At 55.9% G+C, this 15918-nt stretch overlaps 1 protein-coding gene across 4 annotated transcripts in view; it reads left to right on the top strand.

The window, feature by feature from the left end:
• The first annotated feature begins 8858 nt into the window (after positions 1–8858).
• Sema6b (semaphorin 6B) overlaps positions 8859–15918 on the top strand; it is a 17583-nt gene continuing 10523 nt past the window's right edge. For 2 of the 4 annotated variants that reach the window (XM_031348667.1, XM_031348665.1), the window contains exon 1: positions 8859–9026. Coding sequence is in view for 2 of the 4 variants with exons in the window: in XM_031348666.1 (XP_031204526.1) it covers positions 15293–15473 (181 nt within the window). In the remaining 2 variants the exon portion in view is untranslated. Of the gene's footprint in view, positions 9027–15257; positions 15474–15918 lie in introns of those variants that run through there. The other 2 variants (XM_031348666.1, XM_031348664.1) reach the window with 2 other exon arrangements.

Raw genomic sequence — 15918 nt, 5'->3', positions numbered from 1 at the left:
TAAGGACACCGAGAGAGGGTGACCCGGTTCACTAAGACTGCCGTTTCTCCAGCCAAAGCCTTGAAGCCCCCAGATAGATACCAGACCTTCCCTCCAGTCCCCTTTCCAGCCCTACTCCAAGACTTACACCCCGACCCCAAACCCCCCAAACTCCGAGCCCCTACCTCACCCCAGCCACTCCTCTGAACCCCTCTCCGTTCTCGGTCACGCCCTCGTAACCCCCAGACCACGCCTCCTTAGCAGACCGGTCCCACGGGTCCTGCCTCTTGCTGCAGCCCCTCCCACCTCACCCTTCAGCAGGTGACTATTTGGTGTTGTGAACATTCAAAGTTTGGGGGCGTCCCTACAACACCGCTCTGGCAAAAGCAAAGCCCAATCAATGTCTGCAGAGACTCCCTGACCTCATGCACAGGTCCCAGCGAACTCCAAATTCTTTCAGGTCACTTGGAGGTCTGTGCCTCGTGCTGGGGATGGAAGATACATGGGCACCTGGCAGAACAGGTGCGCCATGATGGAGCCCCTAGTGCAGATGTAGGGATGGGGGCACGTGGCAACTGAGGTCACTGCATGAAGGCCTAGGCAGGCACATCGGGAAGGTGGTGGACCCCAGAAGTCTTCCTACATCCAGAGGACTCAAGGTATCAGTGACTTGAGGAGAATAGGATGGCAAAGCTCTGGGGCAGGAGGAACGTGGGCTACCCGGTTCTGGATTTGCTGTGAATCTCTGGGCCTAAGGCTCCACATGCAAGTGGGGGTTCAACACAGTGTCCAGCCAGAGTGTCCACCTGGAGGCTGGGGAGCTCGCCCAGCTAGTAAAATTCTGTGCAAGTATGAGGACCCAGTATACTCAGGTGAGGCAGAGCCTGGGATCTCAGTTCTGGAGGTAGACACAGCCCAGTCCTGGCCTACATGGTGAGTCTCAAGCCAGGGAGAGAATGTCATTCCTGATGACCATGCTCGGGCACATGCACACTGTCAGTCTTACATTAGAAAGGGTGAGCTCTGCTGGGCACAGGCATACACTAGGTGCTCCATAAATGCTCCCCAGAGGTTGAGAATGGAGTTGACTTTCCAGGCATGACTAGAGATGAGAAGTTGGGGGCAGGTGCTCAAGGGGACTTGTGGCCTGGTTTTTTGGCCAACACATCCCCTACCCTGGCCGCTCCCCGTGGCCACCCAGCCCAGCAGCTGTCCCCCTCATTTGTAGTGGCCTGTCAATCCAAAGCATCTGTTCCGGAACACCTGGTGCTGTGCTTCCAGGGATTTGAGAGTTCCAAGGCCACGGAAGTTCAGCTGTCACAAAGGCTTAACCCTGGAGCCTGGCGCTAGCCGGGCCCTCAGAGGCCCGACGCCCCATGCCCTCTCAGAGGCCCGACAACGCCAGCCCACTTGACCCTACAAAGAGCCTGACTTTACCCCAAGACCTCAGCTCAGCTCCTAGCCTTCAGGCCTGGCTGTGTGATGCTGACTGCCGTGGTCTCTCTGGTCACCCACTCTCATGGTAGTTAGTATGTGCCATCAGAGGCTGCTGAGGATAGGGCTCCCCACTCCCTAATAAAATCTGTCTCTTTGAAGTGAGTTTTTCTGAACTGCAGTGACTGAGGCACAGGGGCAGCACCACCCTCCTGCCTCCAGTGCCCCAGTGCTGGGATCACAGAAGTGAGCCACTATGGGTCATACTGCATTGAGAATCGAAGCCAGAGTGCATTCTGCCCATTAGCTGTAGCCATAGCCTCTGTGTTTGGTCTCTTGGGACACGGTCTCACACTGAAGCTCACTTGACCTGGCTCTCCTCCTCCCTCCACTTCCCAAATGCTGTGAACCGGCATGGCTTGAATCATCAAATGTTCCCTCTAGAGACAAGTGAGGTCAAGGGACATAGAGGTAAGTCCTTTTATATACATACAGGCCCAGAAAGGTTGAGCAATTGACCCAAAGTCGAGTTTAAGTGTAGCACAGGGACCTGCTGGGATCAACAACATGGTTCCTGGTAATGCCATCTTTTATGATGACATCAAGGGCTGATGTCACAGCCTGAAGAACTGGGCTAAAATGTGAAGCTAAGGACTGGGGCAGGGTGCAGAGTAATTGGTTGCCCAGGGTGTACAAGGCTCTGGGTTCCCTACCATGCCTCGGTGATGCGTGTCTGTCAGTCACACCAGCACTGGGGGCCTGAGGCTGGAGGATTAGGATTCAAGGCCAGTTTTGGCTACACAGGGAGGTAGTGTGCACCCTGAGATACTGATTCTTAGACTCGGTTTATCAGGGCCTACGAGAGAGCTCCGCAGATAAGGAAGCTCATGATTTGAACCCATGTGGAAAGGAGAGAACCAACTCCCTCCCAGGTGCTACCTCCTGATGGCCACATGCTGTGGCATACACACATACACACACGCACACACGCACACATACACACATACACACACGCACACATACACACATACACACATACACACACACGCACACATACACACATACACACTCGCACACACGCACACATACACACACGCACACACAAAGCATCATTAAAACAGTATGTTGAAGTCATGTTGTAAAACGGGAAACTGAGGCTGGCTCCCTGCCCCTCTCCTGAGCCTGAGGCCCACCCCTGAGTGTCACCTGGCCTCCTCCCCATCTCCAGCCTCCTCTACTCTGAGCAGCAGCTCCCAGAATCCTCCTTCTTCTCTCCTTCCGCAGCTGCCAAGAACCAGGTCAGCCTCTGAACGGTGGGGACATCAAACAGAATCTATAAATACAGCTTTGGAGCAGAGCCGCCTCCTGCCCCAGGCTTTGGGGCTCCCAGCTCACATCCCTGCCCCAGGGGATCACTACTGGAAGGCAGAGAATGGACAGTGCCTCAGTTTCCCCTAAGAGCACATCTCTCCCCTCTGCTCTTTTTTTCTCCTGCTGGGTACCTATGATGGGAGATACTGCCTTGCAAAGTCTTCAGTTCTCTGAAGTCTTCTCTCAGAAACTTCTCTGCAGGATGGGCCTTTGCACAGCTCATGGGATGGGGATTCTGACCCTTTGCTTGGGCAGAGTCTTCTGCCTGGAATACCTAGCTTCCCCACCCTCACCTGGGATTTCTGTGGACGTTTGGGCTGAAGTGTCACCTCCTCAGACATGTCCCTATTGTCACATTAGCTGTCTTCTTTCTTCTTGGCTTTCCAAAGAAATAATTCTCACTAGTGTTTCTCTTATGTATTGCATATTTCTCCCCATCATGAGCCTCAGTTTCCTCATCTGCAAAATCACTTTGGTGTGTAGGCTCCTCCCCTCCTGTGGAAACTGCTTGTTACCTCTGGCTGCTGGTAATGGGTATGCTAACTGATGCAGAGTTTACGTAAATGAGTCACATGTGTTTATAGCCAGTCCCCCAGTGCTTAGGGGACCCAGGGTCCACTGAGCCTCTGTGGGCAGCTGAGGTCCTTGGGGTCATATCTTGGTTGTGGGGGTGACTGTGGGACTACTGAGGACATGGGCTTGTCCCATCATTCATACGGGCCCAGGATCTGCTCCAATTGTTGGGGGACTCTCCAGACTCCAGTGTGGGGTGTGGGGTGGGGCCTGGAGTATGGGCAAGGTTTGCTCCCACCTCACAGCACAAGTGTGACCTCACGTCCCATCTGGTGCTAGTGTGTGCTAAAACCTTCTAGACCAGGAACAAGCCAGCCCAGGATGATGGAGTTGGAATTTCCTCTCAGGCACTTGGTGAGGCCTTAGTGGAGAAAGGCCCAGGAGGAATCAGTGTCATGCCCAAAGACTGCTTAGTGACCCTCTCTCCTGTCCCTCCTACTCTCCACCCCTTCCCACTATGCTGCACCCATTCCATGTTAGTCCTCTTGCCCCAGGGTCTTTGCACAGCCACTTTCTCTCAGTTCTGTTTGTTCCCTCAGTGAGACCTGCTGGGACTGCGCACCTAAGGTTTCCCCTTGTCATCCTCTTCCCTCCTTTAGTGTCTGTCCCTGCTTTGCAACACAGACCAGGACAGACCTCTCTTTTCTTCTTTGAGTCTGTCTCCCTGAAATGATAGGACCTTGAAGAGAGAGAGCTTTTGACCTGTGTTTTTTGTTGTATCCAGAAGGTACTCAAGAAATGTATGTGGAATAGATGGTGCCTAGGGCCTAAGTTCTGCCAGAACAGCATGTGCCCAGCACACAGTAGGTATACATTCAGGCACAGTAGGTGCACATACACTTGTTAGCTGGATAAGTAGGGTTTGTAGAGGAGTGGAACTGGTCCAGATGGGGCATAAGGCATGTGAGCCTGAGCTCAGAGCTGCCAGCACCCCCCACACACACTGATGTCAGTGTGACCCATGGCTGACTTGGCGGCAGGTGCCACGAGGTGAGGTCATTCGCACCTGCATCCTCTTCAGTGGTTCAGTCTCTCCACCTTTTTTGTTGTTGTTGTTTTTTGTTTTTTGAGACAGGGTTTCTCTGTATGGTCCTGGCTGTCCTGGAACTCACTCTGTAGACCAGGCTGGCCTTGAACTCAGAAATCTGCCTGCCTCTGCCTCCCAAGTGCTGGGATTAAAGGCGTGCGCCACCACCGCCCAGCTCTCCACCTTTTTTTAATTGTGGGAAAATGTCCATCACATGGAATTTACCCATTTAATAACTTCTCAGCACATAGCTTGGCAGTGTGAAGCTCATTCACACACCTTTGTAACTGCCTCCACCTTTGTCTTCAGAAATGTCCATCTCCCCTGACTTCCCTTTCTCTAGGCTTCTGCCATCCATCTTCCCACTTCTGCTCTCTGGCTGTGAGGACTCCAGGTACCTCCTGAGAGTGGAAACATGCAGTGCATGTCCTTTTTTGTATATGGCCATTTCCCTGAGCATAGTAACCCAGCAGGATATACATGTCAGGGCCGATGTCAAAATCCCCATCCTTTACATAACTGTGTCGTATTTCAGTGTACAGCTGGGCCAAGCTGTGTGGCTCTTTCCAGGCTGCAGCCCTGAATCCTGTCCTACCATGGGCCTGATTTCTCTGTGGACACCACCCTGAATACCTTTGGGGACACTGAGCTTCTCCCTCAGCTTCTAAGGAATATAGAGTTGGGAGGGAACTGAATATTAAACTGAGCACCTACTGTGTGTTGGACCTTTTCAGCAATGACCTCTTGTCAATCAACCAGCTCCTGAAGGCAAAGATAAGATTTGGATTGTAATCTTCATGAACTGCAGACTCCACTCTGCTTGCCTCTAACCACTGCATCTCTGCACTGTGTGTGCAAAGGCCCTGAGGCAAGATCAGAGATGATCTTCCTTCTCAGGGTCCAGGCAAGTGTGATGGTGGCTTTATCAGCCTGTCCCTCTTCCCTTCCAGCTGTGGGGACCAGGATGCTGGCTGCCTCATTTGCATATGCAAATGAAAGCCTGGAGGATGAGGGTGATTGGGCTTTCCTGGGATGTTGTTGGTTAGAGTGCGAGCATGCAGTGGGAGGGTGTCTAGGAGCTTCAGCTGGGCTGCACTCGCTGGACGGTGCAGAGCAGTCCCAGCCACCCCACACAGCTCAGCTTCACAGGCATCCCCTCCCCATATGGGAGGACTCAGACCGACCCCACAACTCTCTGTCCTGCATTGGGATTCTGCTTGGCTACAGAAGAGCAAAGTGCCAAAGTGCTGTATAGTTTGTGCCAACTATACAGCAGGTGCGCTCCTGAGGTTATCCATCCCAGTGTGCAAAATGCCCTAGTGCCATAGTAGGTGTTCAGGAAGACCATGAAAGGCTATCCATATCTACAAAATACCTTAGTTACAGTGCACACCATAGGCACTCAATAAGTGCTCCTGTAGTTACCTGAGTGAGAACAGTACCTGGGCTATGGTGTACAGCATAGGTGCTCAATAAAGTTGTTCTTAGAGTTATTCAGATGTGGAAATCCACTTATTGTTGTTGTTATGCACACAGTAGGTGCTCAATATGTGCTTCTGAAATCATTGTCTCACTAGAATTCTACTCTTTTGGCAAGAATGTCCCATTGGTGCCTTGTCTTACCGGTGGGGAAAGTGGGTGGCATCAGGCTCACCCGACAGCCAGCTGGGCCTCAGTTTCTCCCTCAGTTCAAGGAGGCAGGCCTTGACAGCATTCATGGCTCAGCTGCTGTGTGCCAGGTACCCTGGGGGCACAGCACTGGGCAGGGCAGACCTGGACCTGTCCTTGAGTGGGAATAGACTCTAAAAATAAATAAATAAATAAACAAGGACAGGCCTGTGTGGCTCAGCAGAGAGACAGAGAACTGGGGAGTCAGGAGCTGGGACATCCGGGATGAAGGGCCAACTCCCAGGTCCACTATATCTTCACCTGGTGGACTCATCAGCTAATCCAGGTCCCCAGGGTCTCAATTTCCTCACTCAGAGGGTAGAAATAGCTATGTTCAGGAATCCAGGAGCTGCATACAGCAGGTGCCTAATATAGGCCCCTCTTCATTGTCATCATTAGGAGTCTGTGCACCCCAGAGGGGACTGTTTTGTTATTTTGTTGGTTGCATTTCCTGTGTTTTCCGAGGGTTGTTCGTGGCCTCGAGTTGTGGACATAGGCCTCCTACAGCATCACACTCCTGCCACTCTCCCCACACTGAGAAAAACCCCAGGAGGGGATGGGGTTTAAAGGAGGGTCCCTGAGAGGACTCCTCCATCCTAGGGGTCAAAGGACAGGGGAGAGAAAGGGTCAGAGCCTGCAGCATTCCTTCCCCCACCCCAGGCAGCGTAAGCTCCGGGAGACCAGCTGGGTGGACTGAGCAGCGCATCTGTCGCCCGAGCAGCTGCAGCACCCCCCCGGGGGGGCGGCGAGGGGACTGGGGGACGCGCAAACTCGCTTCTGCGCCTCTCAGCTGCCACCTCGGGACGGGGGACACCCCAATCCACCCGACCCTGAGCCCCTCCCCAGTGGTCGTTGCCCCCCACGTGCCTCTTGTGGGGAAGGGGCTTCAGGAGCGTCTGACGTCACGGGAGGCCTCAGCCAATCACAGCTACCCTTTGAGCAGCCCCCGGGGATTCCCTGGTCACATCCTGGACCCGGAGTGATACTGAGTATGGCGGAGTAAAGATGACCCTCCCACCATCTCAAGCTTGGACTCCACGAGAGCCTGGCATAGAGAGGGAAACTGAGGCAGGGGACTGTCGGGATAGGGACCCAGGTGGCCTGTTGCAAGTTGGTTGCCCGGCTCCAATTGGGCCCAGAGAGGGTCAGAGAGCTGCCTGGCGTCACACAGCAAGCAGCGGAGGAAAACCTCTGACTCGCAGGAGTAAGAGGAGGCCGGAGCGAGTCTTCGCTGTGCCCGGACCCAGCCTCCCCGGTCGTGTCTTTGAGGCCGACTGTCCCTCCTGCGGTCTCCCTAGACCCCCTTGCACCCCTGGGCCGCAAACTGGCCGTGCACAAGGTGTCGGTAGCCTCGGGCGTCCCCAAAATCCGTACTGGAATCTCTACCGCCTGGAGCAGGGCGGGAACGCAGCGCTGCGGAAGCAAGGGAAACTGAGGCCCAGGGGGCGGCGTCTTCCTGGAGCCTCACAGCTGACGGAAGGGGTGCTGAGGCTGACTCTGGAGGCCTCAGACACGGTCCTGCCTTCTTCACTCTCCATGGCCATCAGGTCAGCTCCTAGACCGGCTGGAGCCGGCTGGGGGAGGGCTACTTGACCTCCTGGCCGGTCTGTGAAAGAGGCATCATTCATGAGCATGGGGCCTTTGTTCAGACAGGTCTCCCTGGGGACAGGCCATCCCCACACCCCCACTCTGCTCCCTGCCAAATCCACCCGTGATCTTCAGGGGCCCGGTGTCCCCTCCTCCCCCTTTGCCGCCCCCCGGCGGCCACCGAGCAGCGCCTCTGCACCTTGGCTTACGCAGCCACTGGTCACCTTGCCACCCCCGCCCCTTCCTCTCCTGGCCTGAAAGACACTGTTAGGGCTGCGCTCAATAAATGTTTGTTAGACAAATTGGATCGTAGGGCAAGCTGAGTAGGCTGAGCACTGGCTTCATCCTCTGCCTCAGTTTCTTTCTCCGCAGAAGCTGCGTCTGGCTGATACACAGCAAAGCTGGCGAGCCACAGTGAGATCTCAGCCTGTCGCCACAGTGGTGATACCAGGGAGTCTGCTCCAGCCCTCAGGGTGTCCACAGGTCAGAGTTCAAATCCTGACACCCAACCACAGACTTGGCTGCCCCGGGCAGCTCGCAGTCCCAACCTCTGGTTGAGAGTCCTCAGCCGGATGGGCTGCGGGGCGGCTGTGTGAGCAGGATTCAACTCCACACACAATTTCAGAAGCAGCTGTGGAGTGCTGACTGTCTACTGGAAATGCCAGGAGGCGAGGCAATGCCCAGTCCAATCGGAGAGAGGTTTTCATTCAGCGTCATGGCTGGGATGCGGAGGGGCTTCGAACTGAGGGAAACTGAGGCATAGAAAGAGATATCTTGCTGTCCCTGTGTCCCTCAGAAAGTGAGTGTTGCCGGCATGCTGGGACAGGCCTGTAGCCTACACTCTACAGGAGAGTCCGTCCTAATCAATCAATCATTATAAATAAATAAAGGAGAATGTGGTTTGAGTCAATGATGTCACGAGCCACCAGGACCGTGGGGCCTACCCCCATGTCCATGAAGTTCCTGTGTGTGGGTGATCAGTCAGATGAATTGGAAATTCACTAGAATATCCTAGAAAACATCTATGGAGCGCCTACGGTATACTGGAGATGGCCAGAGTCCGAACAGCTCCCAGCTCACTTCACAGCCACTCCCGTAGAGAGAGGTGGGAGGCAGAGAACGGGAAACTGAGGCCAAGGATGCTGGAGGCGCCCCCTCCCGTCCGTGCTCCGCTCCTTGGTGGTCTGCTCCGGGTTTTGCGGAGCTCCGAGCTCGGGCGCTGGGGGCGGAGGTGGCGGAGCTGCGAGTCGCAGCGGCGGCGGCAGAGATGCGGCCCCGGTCGGGACACCGCGCTGCGCCCCCGCGGGAGCCGCCCGCGCGTGGGAGCCCGGGCTGAGGCGCTGCGGGGCTGGGGCCGAGCCGGGCAGGTGCTCGGCCTGCGCTGGAGGTGAGTGCAGGGACGGACGCGGACGCACCTTGGACAGATGCACCGGGGACAGATGCGGCGACGGACGCAGGGACGGACGCAGGGACAGACGCAGGGACAGATGCAGGGACAGATGCAGTGGGCATGCACGCACCCGGCGCGCACGGGGCGCGGGCGCCTCGAGCAGCGGCACTGGCCTGGGGGGCCCCCCGCGTGCGGTCGCGGGTCCAGAGCCCTGGGCGGGGCTAACGGGCTGCGCAGCGGGCGGGGATTGCAGCCAAGGCCCCGGCTCGTCGCGCCGGGGCACCGACAGTGGCTTTGAATTATTGGGGTGACGGCCTACTGATGGGGGCGGGGGAGGGGCGGGACACATAGCCGCGACCTTCTGTGGGTCCCCACGCGGCCCTGTGCACCAGCTACCCCCGAGCTCATGGGTACCCGCTGGTCTCCGCCGGTCGCGCAACTGACATGGGGGGGGGGGCACAGTCCGCGGCCAACGCCCCCGCTGCAGCACAGCCCGAAGCTGGGCTGACAAGCCCCCCCCCCCAAAGCCTGACAATGGGACAAAGGAGCGTCTCTGGCAGCCGCGCGGGGTGGGTGCTTTCGTGGCCCCCCGGCCGACCGCGGCGCTGATTGGTCCCTGGAGCGGGGGGTCACGTGCCCCATTCTGCTCTCCACTGCCGACTTTGGGGCGCCTCCCCAGGGCTGCTGCCAGGCCGAACCCCCCACCTCGGCCTCTGATGGAGAATTCTAGGCCTATGACAGCCCTGAGGTCGAGAGGGACTCCCGGGTCCCAGGTCCTCTCTGCCCGGGGTCTGTCATTCCCCCACCCCCACCCCACCCCCCGCCGCCTAAGGTCTGTGTCACTCTCATCTGAGGTACCCAGGTCTCTGTCACCTGCCTGAGGTCTGTGTTGCTCTCCCTGGCAGGTCTGTGTCACCTGACGTCTGTGTCACCCCCAACTTCTTATTTTTTACCTGCCCGACGCCCCAACCCCAAACTGAATGTGATGGAGTTGGGAATCTCAATATTGCAGGCCAACAAGCTTTGGGTGGAGGAGGATGGCCCTGGGGACAGAATGGCTGGAGGGACTGGCCAGAGCGCCTCTGCCTAGTTACGACGTGTCTTTCTTTTTCTGTATCTTGGACTCCGGTTTTCTGGCTGATTTTCAGGGCGCACGATTGCCTGCAGGCTATTTAGAGAGGTTAGAAGTGGGAGAGATTTGAGGTTCAAGGCCTGGACCTAGACATGGCCTAATGTTGTCTGGCCTTCTGGCTGGGTGGCCACTGCTCCCTACTTGGTAGATGGCAGCCTGGGGGCATCTTGTACCTTGAATTTGTGTCCATCAGCAATGGTATGGTGGCCGAGAGGAAGTGGGGAAACTGAGGCACTGAGCGCCAATTGGGGCTTTCCCGTATTGTGAGGCCCTGAGTTCCACAGCAAAAGAGAGAGCTCCGGTCTTTCCATTAACTGAAAACCGAGTGCTCATGACTCCCCGTGCCTTCTGAGGGTGGCCCTGGATGTCTCAGGCACTGGCAGGAAGTGGATTGGAACTTTTAGCTCCTCTGCATGTTCTGGGGCAGGTGGTCAGTCTCTGTGTAGCCTGTTCCTCACTCCGCTGCCTGTGTCCCGGGCCTCCGGGGCCTCCATCCTCCAGGGCTTTCAGCCCTAGCCCTGTCTGTCCTTCTGTCTGTCTGTCCATTGGCAGATGGTAAGCAGGCAGCTGCCCTTGGAGAAGGTGACGTCAGCCTGCGGACAGGTGAATGGGACAGAAAAGTGACTGGCTTCTCCTGGGAAGGCGAGTGTCCTGAGCTGACCCTGGGTGTGGCCCTGGAGGGGGCAGCTGGGAGCACAGACTCTGCCACTGAACTGGGAAGTGGGAGTACTTCCCAGGGTAGTTGAACTTTCTGAAGTGGGAGGAGACGCTAAAGCTGGTGGAGCAGGAGCTTCATCCCCAGGGCCACACGGAGCTAGGGAGGGAGGTAGAGGAAGCGTGGAGATGGTGAGGCCTCGGGGCTCACGGGCCTCAAGGAAGGGCTGCTGGGAGCCGGGGCACTGGCTCGAGGCTGCAGCTTCCTGGGACCAGAGTGGGTAGGTGACATTTAACTCAGATGAGAGGCCAGGCCGGCTGAAGACTACATTTCCCAGGATGCTCTTGGCTCAGCCCCAAGGAACTTCTTGAATGCTTTCAGGAGCCCTAAGGGGGATTATGGGTTTCTAGGGGGTAGGGGGGCTTGGGTGATCTGGGAAGTCAGTCAATCAACAAGCATTCCCAGGGGCTCCTGTATGCCTGTGTGCCTGTGTGCTGTGATGGCTTGTATCTGGCTCAGACAGGAAGCCTAACTTGTCTATTTCTTCCTCAAGGCTCTTTCAGACAATGGGAGGGAAAACCGAGGCAGGATCCTAGTTCACTCTGTTTACAACTGGGGCTGGAGTGGAGGGAGCAACTGAAGCTAGGGAATGTTTGATTCTGCACTGTGACAGATTCGGGGAAAGTGCATGGAGAAGAGGCACTGCAGCTGGAGCTGTGACAGATGTGTGGAAGTTGGGTGGGAGGTGGTCACATATTTTCTGATACAGAAAAGGCAGCAGCAGCAGCCCTTGGATCAAACCTGCCCTGTCTCTGAGCCCCAGTATCTCCATGTGTAAAACAGAGCCAGTGGCCAGGTGTGATAGGGCCTGTCCCTGTCAACACGGCCGTTGAATTCACAGCCGTGCAAACCAAGTACACCAGCACTGAGCACCTTGAACATGGATGACGTAGCTGGAGAGGAAGTTTTAGAGCCGAAGGCTGGAGAAGAGGTAATAGAATAACCCTGCAGCAGAGATGCAGCCATGCAGAGACCCCAGGGGACACAGCTGTGCAAAGGCCCCATTTGCAGGATGCAGCCTGGTGTGGTGGAGGAGGCCCCCGTGGCTGGGAGCACTGAGCAGGGACCTGGCTCTGGGCTGGGGGGCTGTGACTGCGGGGGGTATGGGCACTGGGGACTGCAGGAGCTGGGGACATCTTCATCTCTAGGTGGGTCCCCGTGAGTAGGCTTCAGTCTTCTCACCAGTGAAAAGCCAAAGCAGTCGCTACCCCCGGTACTGAGTTAGATGTCCTCTGACACAGCAGATGCTCTAAGTCTGATCTGGGAACACAGGAGGTGATCCGTAAGTGTCTGCTGGGAAGTGTCTTAAAGGGTCCAGTTCATAGGTTCTGAGAGGACATGTTTCCTGAGGTCACCCGCATCATGACTGGGCTTGACTCTCACCAATGGATGGTTCTTACATCCATGTTCTTCTGCCTGTGTATCTGCCATTGCTGAGCCCAGATTCACATGGGACCCCTGGTCCACTCTGACCCCAGGATCTTTCCCCAGGGACCTATTTCCTGCCTTTGTCTTCTTTGGGCTCTTTGGCCAGCACTTCCTGTTCCCAGCAGTCCTTGGCAAGGCCCCTGCTGCCTGTCACCCTGCTTCTTAGGTGTCCTCATATCAGACACATAGGTGGAGACTGAGGGTCATGTGTTAGGTAGAGGTAGGCTCTAAAGCAGGACGGTCACCTCACTCTTCTCTCTGCCCCACCAGTTACTGAGATGTTCTGGGTGACTTTGGCCAGTAGTGCAACCACTCTGAGCTCTGTGTTTTCCATGGTCTCAAGGCTGGTGTGGGCGTGAAGTGAGTTCACACCTATGGGAACTTTGCACATCATTTATTGACTACTTTCTGTATATCTGCTGTAGTGCCAAGGCCTGGGCATCCGTGACACTGCTCAGGGAGATACCCTTGGCCACGTTGGCATACAGTTGAGCTCAGGATGTCTGGGGTGAGCATGTCTTTGCCAGGGTTCTTTTTTCAGAACATTGATTCACCCCATATTTACCAGTGGCTGTTGTATTCCAGCCCCGTGTTAGGCTCAGGGACTTAGCAGTGACTGCCAGGGCAGACTCCCCCTTCCCTCCTGGAGGACACACCAAGTTCAGAGATATCCTTACTGCTGATCAACTATTGTGTACTGCTCATGTACGCTTTGATAACTTACTGAGGGTGGGTGCAGGTCCTACACGTTTGTCTTGTGGATGGAGAAACTGAGGTTTCAGTAATGAGGAGCCCTGAAGAGGTTCGTGCTGAGGGGGGCACGAGGCTGTGCCCCCTTTCCTGCTGTGCCAAGTGGGGCCTGAGAGGCAGCTGGAGGGAAGCTGTAAGGAGAGCCGGTAACCAGACCAGGCCAGCTCAGGGGCCCTGCTGCCCCACAGTCACTCGATCCCTCTGGGGACACCAGCAGCACAGCCGGAACCTTGGGGCAGTGCTCCTGCAGGGAACACCTCGTTGTAGAGGAGGAAGCAGAGCATTACAGTCAGCAGAGGGTCTCTGTGTCCCCCTCGGAGTCCAGAAAAGCCCAGGATGGTGGCATCTGGGCCTGGGGTCATAGGCCAGGTAAGGGAGGGAAGAGCATGGGAAGTATGACTGGGATTTGCTTCATGTCTGGAATGATGAGGAGGAGCCCTTACACAGCACCTCAGCCCCCATAGAAGCAAGAAGGACCAAAGTTAGATTCAAAGTAGAACTTGCCTAAAGAGGCCTGAGGATGGGGGGGGGGGGTCTGCCCTGGCCCTTGGGGTGTTGAGTGGCTAAAGAAGATTGTAGAACAACTATCAACTAGGGGATGTTCTGCCCCTCAGGGGATGCTTTTGACATCTGGACATTTACAGTTGTCACAGGAGCCTGGCACGCAGTGAGTGGCAGCCAGAGTCCAGGAAGTGGCCATTTTCAGTTACAGGTTGCAGAGCTGAGTTAGGGTTTGCATAAGAACCACAGGCACGGCCATTCCATCCCACATCCTGGGCCTCGGATTCCCCACACAGCCAATGCGTTGGGCTGTCTCATGACCCGGAGTCTCTGGAAGCCACTGGTAGATGAGGTTCACAGGTAGGTGCTGGGGGTACACCCTGAGACACGTGTGGATGGCCCTCTCACAGCTGGGACACTTGCCTGGGGGTGGGGGGGGCACACACCTGGGAACATGTAGTGGTCTGACTTCCTGGGGACTTGCTGGGAGGGACTGGCCTGAGAGAGTAGACAGTGGGTGTGTGTCAGAGGACTGGAGGACAGAGGTGGGTAGGGCTCAGTGCTAAGTATTGATCATTTATTCACATACAACAAACGATTATTGAGCACCAAAGGTCTACCTGACCCTAGGAGAGCCATGCGAGCCTGCCTGCTGCCCCCCAGGACGTCAAACTTGTGCAAAGGCTCTGGGGCGGGGCGGGGTGCTGTGGGAAGATCAGGGAGGGAGGCAAAGGACCGAAAGGGAGGAAGGAGGCTGGGGTAGGATGGCAGGGCTAAGGGCAAAGGGCGGACGCGGCGCTCGCAGGCGCCCCCTCGTGTCCAGAGTGTGAGGGTGGGGAGGACATGGCGGCAGAGCCAGGCTGGGCGTTGATGGTGGAGAGAGGCCCACGGTTTACTTTGTGGTAGAGTGGAAAATGTGTTACAATTGTGGTGTGAACCTGGGGCTGTGGAGGACGAGGAAGTTAGGCTGCATGACAGGGAGGGGGCGTGACGGAGGCGTCCAGTGCGGTGCCATGGAGGGGCTTCACATGCAGGGATGCTGCAGCGTGTCTGAGACGGGTTAGAACCCCGAGTTCAGTGGTGACGCCTGAAGACTCAGCCCGCCATAGCCAGGAGGGGTAGGGGCATGGCTGAGGATCTAGCGATCGTGTAGGATGGAGTGCCAGCAGGGCGAGTTGATTCAGGGCTCAGGGATGGATCTCAGGAAGGCTGAGGTCAGCCGGTTTACATAGTGAGATTCTGTCTCAAAACATTTTATAGTTATTATTCTATTTTATTTGGGAGCGGAGGGGCAGAGGCTCTCGTTGAACTCAGAGCTCCTCAAAGCAGCTCCTGTGTGCTGAGTCTAGAGCTACAAAATCATACCTTGTCCCAGGAAGAAAGGTCTAAGAGTTGGGGGCGTGGCTTGTGGGACTCCCTTCCTCTCAAGTCCCCCAGTGATGGGCTGGGGGCGTGGTCAGGAGTGGAGCCCGGCCTCGAATCCCCAAAGAGGGTCTGGAGCCGGTAGCAAGGGGTTAGGGTGGCCACAGTGCATAGGTCAGCCTTCTGGAATCTGGGGTCATGGGGCAGATACAGGGGGACAGCACAGGGGAGGAGCCAGTTTAGGAAGCTCTTAAGGAAATAGGCTCATGTCCCAGAGCACGCATACTCTGAGTCACAAATCCAGGAAGCCAGGTCAGGCAGAGGAAGCTGTGCAAGGTCTTCCTGTTTTTTGGCCCTGACCGTTAGAACAGGCTGATGTTAGCCTGGGGCCGATGTTCCCGCCACCATCCCCACCCACTGTGCCTTATGGTCAGGGGAGGGCTGGGAGACATCTCTGCTGCCTGGATGGGGAAACTGAGGCCCAGAGTTTATTGGAGATTGATGAAGCTGCTGAAAAACATGTGGGGTGTCTCGGATTGGACTGCACTCATCTCTGGTAGGGAGGTGCTGCCCTGACCCGGGGTCCCACGTGCGTTCACACACCTCATGATTCTCAGTTACGAATGAGAGCAGAAGGAAGTCGTCCAAGGGGACAGGAAGTCAAACCCACCAGTGACACCAAGGCCTTTCTGCACACTGCAATGTTCTACGACTCCCGTTGCTAATGATGTGGTTTATAAAACACCAAGGGCTTTTAATTCTGTTATGTTTTATTCTGCCTTTGAATTGGAAATACGGTTCCTTTGTGTGTGTTTGTTCTAATTTTGTAGCCATTTGGTTTTGTCGTGTGGTCTTGCTATGTAGACCAGGCTGTCCTAGAACTAATGATGCTCCTGTCTCAGCCTCTCCAAGTCTGGGATGACAGGCCTATGACACGATGCCAGGCTCTAAGGCTTTTCGCGTTTTAATTTGAAGGGTTTTTTTTTTTTTTTTTTTTTTTT

The sequence above is a fragment of the Mastomys coucha genome, unplaced genomic scaffold, assembly GCF_008632895.1.
Source record: "Mastomys coucha isolate ucsf_1 unplaced genomic scaffold, UCSF_Mcou_1 pScaffold3, whole genome shotgun sequence".
Lineage (NCBI taxonomy): Eukaryota > Metazoa > Chordata > Mammalia > Rodentia > Muridae > Mastomys > Mastomys coucha.
Note: the sequence above shows the minus strand (reverse complement) of the source record. Positions and strands in the feature narration are given on the sequence as shown.